At 39.2% G+C, this 14390-nt stretch overlaps 1 protein-coding gene across 4 annotated transcripts in view; it reads left to right on the top strand.

The window, feature by feature from the left end:
* The first annotated feature begins 1999 nt into the window (after nucleotides 1-1999).
* LOC127418370 (protocadherin-19-like) overlaps nucleotides 2000-14390 on the top strand; it is a 58250-nt gene continuing 45859 nt past the window's right edge. Inside the window, exons 1-2 of one of the 4 annotated variants that reach the window (XM_051658982.1) lie at nucleotides 2000-5209; nucleotides 8074-8419. In XM_051658982.1, coding sequence (XP_051514942.1) covers nucleotides 3009-5209; nucleotides 8074-8419 — 2547 coding nt within the window. In that variant the 5' untranslated portion in view covers nucleotides 2000-3008. The remainder of the gene's footprint in view (nucleotides 5210-8073; nucleotides 8420-14390) is intronic. The other 3 variants (XM_051658985.1, XM_051658983.1, XM_051658986.1) reach the window with 3 other exon arrangements.

Genomic DNA, 14390 nt, shown 5'->3' on the forward strand with positions numbered 1-14390 from the left:
GGTTAATTAACCTCCTATGATTTATTCAGGTATAATAATAATAATAATAATAATAATAATAATAATCATACGTTTTATTTAAATAGTGCCTTTCCAAGAGCTCATGGTCTCTTTACATAAATATTCAAGGTATTTAATATTGGGTATTAATATGGGTACTCAAGGTATATCAAGAGTGAAACATGAGCTATGAAACAAGCAATGTTAATGTAAAATCTTACGGGACCCATTTTTCCTGCAGAATTATAACTGATTATTTGTATCAAATGGCAGTAAAAAAATAAATAAAAATAATAGGATACATTCCTTAAGGGTATAATATTATAGGCTGTTCAACAGTAAAGCTGCATGTGTATTTGTAAATATTTTCTTGGCATATTTATGTCTAAGCAAAGAAAAGAAAAAGAAAAACCTTCTACTTCCTTCATTAATGAGGACACGAAGGTATCAGCCGCTAGGTGTCAGCCTTGTGACTTTAAACATACTTTACCCTCAGTATGATCGCTGTTGTTTTCATGGGTGCAGGTTTCTGATTCTGTGTGCATGTTCAACAGTCAAATACTGAAGATTTAAAGTAATATATATATATATATATATATATATATATATATATATATATATATATATATATATACACACACACACACACACATACGTATATATGAAAATTGGATGGGTTGGAAATCGACAGGGCACTATATTAAATTAAAAGAGGTTAAATTGATCATATATCGACGACGAATATTCAATTTACGAATAAAAATCAAACATGTAGGCTATTAATGTGTATTGGCTTATCTGTGTGTTTTTACGACACGAGGTAGGCTACCATACTATCTATATAGGTTTACCTCTGAGCACTCTCAGTGAATTCAACACTGATTTGCACATATTAACACAGAAGGAATAACAAAGGGTAAAATAGGATTTAAAAACAAAGTAAAAAAAAATTTAAATAAATAAATGCAGGTTATGGAATAGTTATCAGGTCATTTACAAAACGAAACTTTATTTTTTATCATCATCAGCTTCATATAGAATTCTAATGACAGATAATCGTAAATATATAGCCTATTTTTCTCCCTCAGACTTAAGCCCTCGACCATTTCATATCATGTTACATCCGAGAGCGCTACAATGTGTTAGAGACAGTTATTCATTGATATAGTAGTGGTCCTCATCAGTGATGGGAACGAGGGGCAGTTCCATTTAAGATTCGCAATTAGCGCAGATCTAAAAGCTGTCATTTCAAGCACGACTAGGAACAGCAGTGTTGATATTGTGCTCCCATTCATATGCATGTATGCCATTAATATTTCTTAGCCCGACTACTGCCAGTGCTAAGCGAACATATTTCATCAGAGGATCGCAGCGCAACACGTAGACCACCTTTTCATGATTTAATATTAAAACGGATAAGTAAATAAAAACTAATTTGCCTAAAGTAAACAGACTAATGAACAGATCTGACTGGATTGCACTAGCAGCCGAACAAAAATAACAAAAACCTGCTGTTTTGTATGAGAAAGATCCTTTTCTGCAATCGGATGAAATGGCTGCACCCAGCACCTTTAGGTCAATAGAAGGAAATAAATGCTTTTTGAATAGGCTATATTGAATAAAAGCCTTTTGTGTGCACCTACTGTAGCAAGAACCATTCAGTTACTCGCGCATGCCACGTTACTGCCAGGATATTTAATCGGCAATTTTCAGTTTGGATGAACTTGGGCGTAAATCGTCCAGTCATTTAATATGGCACACTTAGATCTAGACATTACTAACTATATTTATGTCCAGACATATCCAGCGCAGATAGCATGTTACACAATTAAGTGTTGTATGAATAAAGCTCGTTGGCCGAGTTTCATAGCTGTAGTTCTGCACCGCCCACCAGCAAATCCAACTCTCCGGTGTAACGTCTGATTGGCTGTGGGGATTGCGGGTCCTGAGACTGAGCGCGAGACACTGGGCTGTGCATTCGACAGTATGCGCTGAAGATGTGTGCTGTGCGTTTACCTCAGTGAGCCACATTTAAGAACTAGATCAAGAAGTATATTTCGCTTCACCCACAGGCTGGACATATTGTTGACTGGAGGCTTTTATTACGGCGAGGCGAGTCCAGTTGCACTTACAGATGCTAGAATATGATTGATTGATTGATCTTTTCTCAGTGCTTTTATATAGCCTAGATTTGTTTCATTCGTTCTGGACTAAGACCAGCTGAAATACCTTCATATAGCCTAAGACATTTACGCCGTTGAGAGAAATCTCCAGGATCTTCAGTGGACAAGGCACCCACCTTTTGCACGACTGGGAATATCACTGAAATGCGGACTGGACTGGTATTTAATGAATTTCACTGAAATTGGTATCTGTGTGGGTTCAGTTGGATATGAGTATGGACATACATGCGGATCAAGGAGGGATCCTAACTTGAGCTAATTATTTGGATTGATTTGGGCACGAGCAATGTTATAAACTCAAATGTATTCCAAGTGAACGAATTATGATACCGAGACCATTTATTTTTTACTTGGATCCTTTCTTATAATTTCTTTCTTTCGTTCACAAGTTGAGGACCTTCCAGCGGACATTTATATTTGTACCGAATCTTTTTCTCTCACTGACTCAAAATGGGCGGTTTACCTATCTGTAACTCCGAACAACGCAAATGTTCATGTTGATGCCATGTTTTTCGTTTGCAATGTTTTCACATTCGTTATATAAAGATTTGTTTACCTTTTATGCACATTTCTCTTCATTAAAAGCACGCAAGACATGGCTAGCCTTATAAGATTTCATTAAAGTAAAAGGAAGTTATCAACTGCGAAATCAGTAAGTCTGATTAATTGCATCGCAGATATAAACATTTTCGTTCATTTTAAAGGATATTTAACAGACTGTGATTTTTTTTTATTTTATTTTTTTTATTATTTTTTTTTTCACTCGACTTATTGGAGCTTTTTATTTGATTTTTTTTACGTCGTGCTAAATGAACGTATGCTTAAATGTTAATAAATGGTCATGCAAATAAGCGCGTGAACGCAGACATCAACAGGTATAGGCGTTCAAAGGACATGGATTTGGTACAGATGTTTTTGTGCTTTTTCTTATGTTGGACTGGAGTCGATGCTGTTTTCAATTTGAAGTATACAGTGGAAGAAGAGCTGCGCGCAGGGACAAAGATAGCCAACGTGACAGCGGACGCAAAAGTTGCGGGTTTTGTACTGGGAAACCGACAGCCTTATTTGCGGGTCATCTCCAATTCTGAGCCGCGATGGGTTAATCTGAGCCCCGCCGGACTGCTCATCACAAAGCAAAAAATTGATCGGGACGCTGTTTGCCGACAGACACCGAAGTGTTTTATCTCGTTGGAGGTGATGTCTAACTCGATGGAGATCTGCGTGATTAAAATTGAGATTATCGACGTCAACGACAACGCGCCCCGCTTCCCCACCAACCACATTAACATAGAAATCTCGGAAAACGCCGCTCCCGGTACCAGATTTCCCCTAGAGGGGGCAAGCGATCTGGACTCGGGGAGCAACGGCATCCAAATTTACACCATTACCCCCAATGATATTTTCGGTCTCGAGATAAAGACGAGGGGAGACGGCTCCAAGATTGCAGAGCTTGTGGTGGAGAAGACTTTAGACCGAGAAACGCAGTCGCGTTACACGTTTGAGCTCACAGCCGAGGATGGTGGTGATCCCCCAAAGTCTGGGACCGTGCAACTTAACATTAAAGTCATAGACTCGAATGATAACAACCCCGTTTTCGACGAGCCAGCATACACTGTAAACGTGCTAGAGAATTCGCCCATTAACACATTAGTCATTGATTTGAATGCTACGGATCCAGACGAAGGAACCAATGGCGAGGTGGTTTACTCATTCATAAACATTGTCTCCAACCTGACCAAACAGATGTTTAAAATCGACCCCAAAACAGGTGTTATAACTGTGAACGGCGTTTTGGACCACGAAGAACTGCACGTCCACGAAATAGATGTTCAAGCCAAAGATCTGGGTCCGAACTCGATCCCTGCCCACTGCAAAGTGATTGTCAATGTCATAGACGTCAACGACAACGCACCAGAAATCAAACTGTTGTCAGAAAACAGTGAGATGGTAGAGGTCAGTGAGAACGCACCTCTTGGATATGTAATAGCACTAGTGAGAGTCTCAGACAACGATTCGGGAGCGAATGGAAAAGTGCAGTGCAGACTGCAGGGCAATGTGCCTTTCAGACTCAATGAGTTTGAGAGCTTCTCCACCTTACTTGTTGATGGCCGCCTGGATAGGGAGCAGAGAGATATGTACAATTTGACCATTCTTGCCGAGGACAACGGAAATCCCCCGCTTAGAAGCTCAAAATCGTTTGCGGTGAAAGTAACGGATGAAAACGACAACCCCCCGTACTTCACCAAACCACATTATCAAGCAATGGTCCTCGAAAATAATGTCCCTGGTGCGTTTCTGCTCGCGGTGTCCGCTAGGGACCCTGACCTGGGCATGAACGGCACCGTGTCGTACGAAATCATCAAATCGGAGGTGCGGGGGATGTCTGTGGAATCTTACGTGACCGTAAACTCCAACGGTGAAATATACGGGGTCAGGGCTTTTAATCACGAAGATACGAGGACCTTTGAGTTTAAAGTCTCAGCAAAGGATGGGGGAGATCCCCCGTTGACCAGCAACGCCACCGTGCGCATTGTCGTACTGGATGTAAATGACAACACACCTGTGATGACAACCCCGCCGCTGGTCAACGGCACAGCGGAGGTGTCCATTCCCAAAAACGCTGGAGTTGGTTATTTGGTTACTCAAATAAAAGCCGATGATTACGATGAGGGGGAAAATGGAAGGTTAACATATTCCATATCAGAGGGAGACATGGCATACTTTGAAATAGACCAGATAAACGGAGAGGTGCGAACCACAAAGACGTTTGGGGAGAACGCGAAGCCATCCTACCAAATAACAGTAGTAGCGCACGACCACGGCCAAACTTCCTTATCTGCCTCTGCCTATATTGTCATTTATCTCTCCCCTGATCTGAATGCACAGGAGCAAATAGGACCCGTCAACCTGTCGCTCATTTTCATCATTGCCTTGGGCTCTATTGCTGTGATCCTGTTTGTCACAATGATCTTTGTGGCAGTCAAGTGCAAAAGGGATAACAAGGAAATCCGAACATACAACTGCAGGTACCCATACAATTGTACACACAGCTTTGATCAATATTATACATATAATTATAGTTGTACTGGAAATAAATCGATTCTCCGACTGCAGACATTGATGGCATGAGGAGAGAGCATGTCTGATGTGTATCTAGCTTACGTCAATGTTGGCTGTGCTCGCCCTGTCGTCGTCAGCTGTGCATGTGCTTGGGCCTTACCTTGCTGCTGGTATTTGTAAATAATATCAGAAATATGCATAACAGGATGTTTTTAATTAAAATTATAATAATAATAATAATTAATAGTGCCTCACAAGACTTATTTTATTATGACAATAATTACATTGCCATTATCGTGACAAGAATTAATGGAAAAAAGCCACAGGAATGTCTTTCTAACTTTGCGTGGGTTTAAAAATAAACACAATAGCTAATAATAATATTAATAATAACTCATTAAATATATCTAGCAAAACTAATATTTTAGTTACAGAAATACAGTCACTAAAGCTTTTTCTATATAAATTAGAAACTTTATTATAATATTGTTTTGATGACTGATATACATTGCAAGCAAGGAAGGGTAAACGTAGGCCTGTCCTTATCCACACACCATCTGCATTGAGACTGGCATTTGCAGAAATGACTGGCGTCAATTTCTGACCTCTCTCAAATGTTTTCAAAATATTACATTACATTAGGTTATGTTTATGGCTTTGCCAGTGTATTTTGATTGTGATCATGGAGGTCATAATACAATAGCAAGGCCAAAGCTTTCAAGTGTTGCCATGGCAACGACTACCCTTTCATAATTGTAATTACTTACTTAAAAGGTAAATCATGCAAATGTACAGCACAGTAACTGGTGTGTGGAGGAGAATATTATTTTGTTAATCTACTGTTATATGAATACTTATCAAGCAACATCGGCCTCTGTGTTGATTTCCCACTGCTACATTACCACTCAGCATTTCCATATAAATTGCTTTTGCAAATTTAACCTGAAACCATTACCATATTTTTACCTAAAATCATCGTTGACATTTCCATCATGCAATGCAACAGCATAACGAACTATCTTAACAGAGATGTTGTGAAAAAGTGAACATATTTAAGAATGCTAGATCATGGTTTCGATGGTTAGACGCATTCAATATCTGCCTTGCCATGATCGCAGGATGGTTAGACAGGGCCTGTGTTTAGACTGCCGTTGTAAACATTTATTTTCCTCTCCAGATAGAAACCCGATGGAGGCTTTCAGCTCTCCCAACAGGGGGTTAGTGAGAGTGCTTGATACATTTTTCTTCTACTGTGCTCACTGACTGTTCTTTCAGGCTTATCTGAGATTCTTTGTATTGTCTTCTCTATGAAGAGAGCCTAACTACATCAAATATAAAACAGAACACCCCAATGTACGTGACTAATATTAAAAATAAGAAGAAAGACAACTATTCCCATAAAATATAATGAAATATGATGGGTCATGCAGGGAATTGTGGGAGCATCCAATTATTGTTTTTTACTGTAATTTTAGCAATAATTTACTGTAAAAAATGAATGTACTCTCATCTTTTAAAATATAGTAAATTTTACAAAAAAAAAAGTTTACAGTTAATACTCGTTAATCAATGAACTTTTTATTTCTGTAGCATTTTTAGAGTCTTTTACTGTTAAAATTACAGACATTTTTTTACAGTGCAGTACAAATGATTTTACGGAAACAAATTATATAACAATAATAAAGAAATATAGTTACATTTTCAAATATTATTTAAATGTGAGTAAAAAACAAAACAAAACAAAAACTGTGTGTACCAGTTCCAAATTGTTAAAAGAAATGGTTTTCTGCTATGCCCAATAACTTTAAGTCACCACCCCACATCTTTGCACACTCATTTGCAATCTACTGTGTCACTCTTTGTCTTTAAAGAAAGAAACAAGCTCACTGTTCCAGTGACAGAATAGTGCACTTTTTCAACCAGCTATTAAGAAAGCCTTACTAACTTTTTCTCTGCTTTAACTTGAGAGAGGAAAAAAGCTTTTAGATGCCCTCCAAAAAGATAAGGTCCTGCACCGTTATCATTTTTTCTGAGCCAGAAAAAAGTAAGGAGCATTGAGACACAGGCTGAATCCCAATGAAAAGCACAGAAGTGGAGGCTTTATGAGGTAGTGTTGTGTGGGCAAAGAGAGTGTACCATTAAATGAAAGGCGTACGTTAAAACAAATTTGTGCCCTTCAGAGGACATAAAAAGAAACAAGTGTAAGATTGTTTCAGGCCATAAGATGTAATGATCCTCATGGGAAGAAGAGAGGGGTCAGCAGGGAATAGCTCAGACAAAGATTGTTTACTACGCCAACTCTCCTTATGAGCTCTCCAGTTCATATTTACAGTGGATGTATTGCAACCTAAGCCTCCTTCGGGGCAGAATTTTAAAGTTTCTCATTTACTCTGATTAGAATCAAAACCCTCAAATCAAGTTAGTAGTAGCCACAGAGCGTAGCTCTGAGAATTGAAATTCACACCCCAACAAACAGTGGGCTTTTGTTTAATGAAAGGCATTAAAAAGCAGACAAATGTGGGATTAACTTTGAATATTATTGCTTACTCTTGTGATGATGTTTAGTATCATTTGTCACTGTGTGTGCTTTTGTGGTTTGGCATGTTTGCATTGTGTATGTGTTTGTGACAAGTTGACCCGCCGAGCATGGAAATGCAAACAAATGAGGGATGACGGCTCCTTTGGCGGCTGGAGGTCACTTGAATGTGTCTCGTATCTTGTGCTTGCCAGTGAATATGCTTCTGGCACCAAAGCCCAGGCCAGGCAGGACCTGGCCCAGGCTTTGTGTGCAGTGAGAAAGGCAGAGCACTGCTTTATTGAGTCTGTTCAGTTTCTTGTACCTGCGCAGGGTGGCGGAGTACTCCTACGGCAACCAGAAGAAGTCCAGCAAGAAGAAGAAGCTGAGCAAGAATGACATCCGGCTGGTGCCGCAGGACGTGGAGGAGACAGACAAGATGAATGTGGTGAGTTGCTCGTCTCTCACCTCTTCGCTCAACTACTTCGACTACCACCAGCAGACTCTGCCGCTGGGCTGCAGGCGCTCCGAGAGCACCTTCCTCAACGTGGAGAACCAGAACTCCAGGAATGCTGCACCCAACCATGGCTACCACCATACCTTCACAGGGCAGGGCCCTCAGCAGCCTGACCTCATCATCAACGGCATGCCGCTGCCTGAGGTGAGATTTGCTCCGGTCTGGTCCATCCTTCAGCCTGCCACGGCTACCTGCGACAAGGGAGGGTGGGGTCGATGGAATGCTGCCGCATGGGCCGCTAACCCAACCTAGTGAAAATGGCTAAATATGGTTACTGCTAACTTGCTTGAATTGTAGACACAGTGGGCAGGAATTTGGGTGCCTTCTTGTTTTTAAATTTACAACAAGATACATGGTTTTGCAGCACTTTTTTCTCTGAAAAATGGTTTAATCTAACCATGCCTTTGGTGGCGCTTTCATATCTATGATTATTTGTTGGCTGTAACATTATGGTCTTACGAATATAAGTATTGGTAATGCCCTGTTATAATAAGAAAGTGAGGCAAGCAGCCATTGGACAGCTGCCAAAGTGGATTATCTGGCCACCTCTGTTTCTGCTCTCTCTTTTTGTTGTAGCCTGAACATCTGCCAAATTTATTGACCTGGCTAATCGGCAGCATTGCATGTCATTTCAGGTGCTGACATTAAGATCAATCGTTGCTGAAACAACGATTTGCACCTAAGCTCTTGTTCTTCATGGGTAGAATGGCTGTTTGAATTGTTAGATGGTACACAAATATACACTGAGCTATTTGCCTTCAAATTGACTGTGGTGAAAAGGTTCCAGCTCATGGACTGTGCACCAAGCAGATCTTTAACCATACTAGAATTAGCTATCTAGGAACTGAATACAAATAAAAAGAGCAAGCTACATGTAATAATTAAGGCTGCCATCAGTCTCTGTGCTTCGTGTCTGTTTCTTTGGAGAATATATAAGTTTAACACTCTTTCAGAATGTTACATTTGCGCCGATCTATTGATTGGCCAATCAAGCATTTTTAGCTGTTTATATAGATTATAAAAATAAATGGAACACAGTTAATATATTGCTTATTCTATATGGAGCTTATTCACAGTAGTGACATCTTTAATTTTTGATGGGATTGACAACAAGGCTTTGAGGGATAGACTTACAGTCTCTTCAGTGGGTTTTATTGTCATTTAAAGTACTGTATTTTAGATCATTCATCTGACTGAAAACATTGAAAAAATCATCATCTTTACAAAAAATGTTAGAAGACAAAAAACTCCAGAAAACATGAGTTGTGGAAAATTAAATGTGATCTTGAAGCTTTATACAGTGCATGCTATTGAAGAGACTGTAAGTATATCCCTCACAGCCTAGTTTTCATTCATGTCAAAAGTCAAATATGCTGCTACTGTGAATACGGCCTATTGAAAATGTATTGCTGTTGCCAGATGCTTATGTCATATTTGCGATATTTAAGATCCAACATTTGGAAGGAATATACAAACAGAGCCCTACTTACAAGCATCCAATAGGTCAGACAACACTCTGAGGTGAACACAGGACTTAAAGCTTTACGCTGACTGGACAAACAAATTACAGAGTGTTACAGCAATTGTAGCAGCTCGGCACGGAAGCTTAATCCTTTAATAAAACTACCTAAGCAGCAGGATTAAAGAACATCTATTTGTCTCGACTGATGAAAAGACAAAGAATGAATAGGGAGGGGTGTTGCAGAAGCCTGTAGAATGAGTGTGATAGTACAATGAACTCTAATGCAAAGCTCTGTTGTTTGACTGCTGCATTACAGGAGAGAGAGAAAGAGTGTCTGGGCCCAGTGCATTTTCTAGTTTTCAGATGGCCGGTGATTGCCCTGATAAAGGCGTGGATTAATTTGTATGCTGGTTTCATAAAGCGCAGTGCTTCACCTGACATTGACAAACATTGTGACATTTACAAAACACAGTTGCTCCTTTGCAACATATTGTTGTATATGAAAAAATGTTGTCAGTATAATCACACACAATCAAATATTGCAGCTGTGAAATGACCGATAATAGCTCTGTCACGCTTTGCGAGCGTTTGACTCTACAAGTCAGGGTTTCCCAGAGGTTTGGTGAAGACACACTGGCTGGCACACAGTCATGATTAACAGTGCATCTCCATCCCCACAAATATCAATGCCCAATGGCTGTTTTGCAGCCTTTCATGATACAAACGTCATTTAGAGACGTGGTTTGTTTGTTTACTTTACAGTCCCAGTAGGAGATTATAGTCTGAAAATATATGTTAGGACGAGTGCCATGGCAATATTTCTGCAAAGGAAGAAATATTGCATAACTTAAAATTACACATTGCTGGCTGAATAATAATAATAAAAAAGCTAATCTACAAAGTACATGTACAGTATATTGTCCCATTGATAGTTGTATGATTTTGGAGAGCACTTGGGATGCACTTTCCTAAGCACACAGATGGCATCACAACAACTGTGGAAGTTGTACTTGTGAGCAAAAAGCCACCATTGAACAAGACAAAGAAAGACACTTAACAAGCCTTAAAATTATAGTCAAAGACAACAGTAACATGTATCTCAAAGGCTCCAGGTGAGTTCTGTGTTTGTGATACTGACTCTCTGGAGATGATTCTGTGCTGCCAGTCTCTGAAGATTTGAGCACATTGTTTTGAGAAAGCTGTGTGGTTAACCTGTCTGCGGTTGTCTGTAGTAGGGACATGGGTCTCTAGCCAATCACTAAAGATCAGTGGCGATTCTTACAGAGGAAGCACTCTCGACACTTTGATTTGAACTGGTAATGTGCGACAGGCGCCGCTCCAACTGTTACAATGATTATGATCCAAAATTCCACCAAAAATGTATCTACTTAACATCCTGCTACTCCACAATGTATAATTGAACATCCCTAGAATAGACTAGCATTTTAAGAAGAGCAATGTTATTTTCTGTTTTTTTTTTTTTTTTTTTTTTTTACTGTTACATTTCCTGACTGAGAAAATCTGTTTTCAATTTTGCATGTTTTGCCCAACTATAATTTAAGAACTGCTTGTCCAGATGCTAGCATTCTGTTAGTGAAGAAATAAGCTCATAAATCCCACTTCTAGCATATGGTACAGTTTAATACTTAACCACTCAATCAGGACCTGTACAGTGGGTATTCATATTTATCATAGTCATATATCTCTTATTAAATAAAAAATAAACACTTGTTATTGTAACAAAGCAAAGTTATGCTTTAAATTTGTGTTGATGTGTTAAGCCCAAAGTATACTTCAATTTTGACGTGAACACTCAGCATCTGCATCTGCGTACAGTTGAACGCAAGCCTGTCAAAGTATACTCCACTTGATGGTGCGCGCATACACAGGCAGTTGGCGCACACATGCTTTGACTGTACAAGACACTGGACTATTTCTCTTCAGGAGTTTAGACCCATAGAGATGTCTTTATATTCCTTCAGACTCGAGTACAAATGCAGGTATCTCCTGACCTCCTCACACACATGCTCCTGACGTGCATATCCACTGTTGTTGTTTTTACCTTCCTCTCCTGTTGTTTACCGGTCTTCTTCTAGTGCATCTTCATGACAACAATGGCCCAAATGTGAGTTTTGCCACCTTTTGGAACCACTAATTAGTGCAAATAATTCCAGGCATATGCGCATTCTACGCGTTGGAAGTGTCCGTTGTGGTGTATGAGGTCGATAGTAAACAGGTGTCCCATTCCATTTTTTGCTGCACACGCTGTCACTACTCCTGCCAACAAGACAAACAGTTTAGAATGTTCGCTTCGACATGTCCAGTGTAGACAGCCTCAAGCCGTTGCGGCATGCCACATCGCGTCAATGGATGCACCCAGTGTGGACAGGGTGTTAGGCCTACAACTCGTGCTCTCTACGACTCATCTCCCTTTTGTCTAAAAGAGGGACAGTTGAAATACATTAATCCTCATTAATGTAGTTAAACCTAGGTTGGAGACAGAGAATCAAACTTGGAAACTTTTTGTCAAACCATTGTTTACAATGGCCCTGAAGTTCTAAACTTAAATGTTTTAATTTCTTGGCAATTATTTGGTTGTTTTGTATTAAGAAATGGCTTTAAAAATCATTTGTTTCACCTTTCAGGCAAGGGTTTGAGGAGTTTTGAAAATAGATGTTTTGACAACTGAACCATTGTGGTTTTGTGTTTCTCTGACTTTCATCAGACTAAGCCAATTAACCATTCTAAATCCCATACACGATAAGGTAAAGGCCACAACATGCTGCCTACCTGGAGGGCTTTCAGAAAAGGCTTCATTGAACTGAGCTGCTCTGATGAAGAATTCTGATTCGGACAGTTTCTATTAGAGGGGAATTAATAAAAAGAAAGCAAGTAAGAAAGAACACAAGAAAGAATGACTTTTCTTTCATCAATAGCTCTCCTGTTCTTTCTTTCATGTTATGTGCCAAAGAGAAAAACAGACAGTAGGAGGGATAGAGCAGGAAGAAAAGCACTGATCCAGAGAGGTTGAGACATCTTATCTCAAGTACCTTGCAATGCTTTCTGATTATATTCTGGCAGATGAAAGGTCATATTTTATAAGAAGGTTATATTTGTAAGCCACAGACTTGCTGGCACTCTGCCTTCAAGAGTTGCCTACTAACAGGAACATTTCAGGAACTTATAAAAGGACCACAGTCCCATTATAGCAGGAACATACACCATTGGCTGAACTCTGACGTTCAAGTGAGTGCGGTACAGTATTAGTGCAATATACAGTAATCAGGCAGGCTCATTTTCTCTTGGAGTTTGGAGATGAGGCGTTCATAGCCTCTGTAATTAGAAAAGCCATAATACTATCTTTGTGACTCTAGTCATGAGCTGATATAAGCATGTCGGAAAGCGCAGCTCTTGTTTGACGTCTACTCTCAAACATTGAGGACAAAAAGCTGACAACGTAATATCCTCAGTCAGTCATGAAAAAGAGAAAGGATGGGGAAAAACAGAGAGATGCATGTAATACGACAGCATTTCTTGATCTCATAGTGACGTGATGAAAACTGAGAAAAGCAAGACAAAATGCATTTTCCATTGAATAATGCTACCGTATCCTTGCTCATTATGGTTTTGTATTCTCCCTTTCCAGCTAAACAGTTTTAGTTCAGTTTGGGACATCTCTATGAAGTTTTCTATGTACAGTACCTGAACATTTTAAAGTATTTCTTCACCTAGGTTCATTGGGACCCTGATGATGCATGCTTACTCTCAACAATTGCTTTGATAAAACTTTTCTATATTGTTGTATTTGTATTTGTAACAGTATTTAACTACAGTACTTAACATGAATACAATAATTTTACAGCACTTATTAGCATTGCTTAATGTTAGTTTCAGCATTTACTAATATTTTTTTACATTAAAAGTTGTATATGTTAATATTAGGTAATGCTTTTTGAACTAACATTAACTACTAAGGAACAACTGTTTATAAACTAATATTAACCAAGATTAATACAAAAAATAATAATAATTGTAAGTTCATGATAGCTAATTTAAACAAATACTACCTTATTGTAAAGTGTTTTCATTGTTTTTTTTTTTTTTTAACAAAATCCCACAGATGACTGATTTAATATTTGAAACAAAGCATAAAAAAGTTATTTGTATGTAAATATATATACACAGACAACATTAAAACCACCTGCCTAACACTGTGGAGGTCCCCCTTGTGCCACCAAAACAGCGCCAACCTGCATCTCAGAATAGCATTCTGAAATGCTATTCTTCTCATCACAATTGTACAGAGCGGTTATCTGAGTTACCGTAGACTGTCAGTTCGAACCAGTCTGGCCATTCTCTGTTGACCTCTCTCATCAACAAGGTATTTCCATCCGCAGAACTGCCCTTCACTGGATGTTTTTTGTTTTTGGCACCATTCGGAGTAAACTCTAGAGACTGTTGTGCATGAAAATCCCAGGAGATCAGCAGTTACAGAAATACTCAAACCAGCCCGTCTGGCACCAACAATCATGCCACAGTCCAAATCACTGAGATCACATTTTTCCCCATTCTGATAGTTGATGTGAACATTAACTGAAGCTCCTGACCCATATCTGCATGATTTTATGCACTGCACTGCTGCCACATGATTGG

Source organism: Myxocyprinus asiaticus, chromosome 27 (assembly GCF_019703515.2).
Source record: "Myxocyprinus asiaticus isolate MX2 ecotype Aquarium Trade chromosome 27, UBuf_Myxa_2, whole genome shotgun sequence".
NCBI lineage: Eukaryota > Metazoa > Chordata > Actinopteri > Cypriniformes > Catostomidae > Myxocyprinus > Myxocyprinus asiaticus.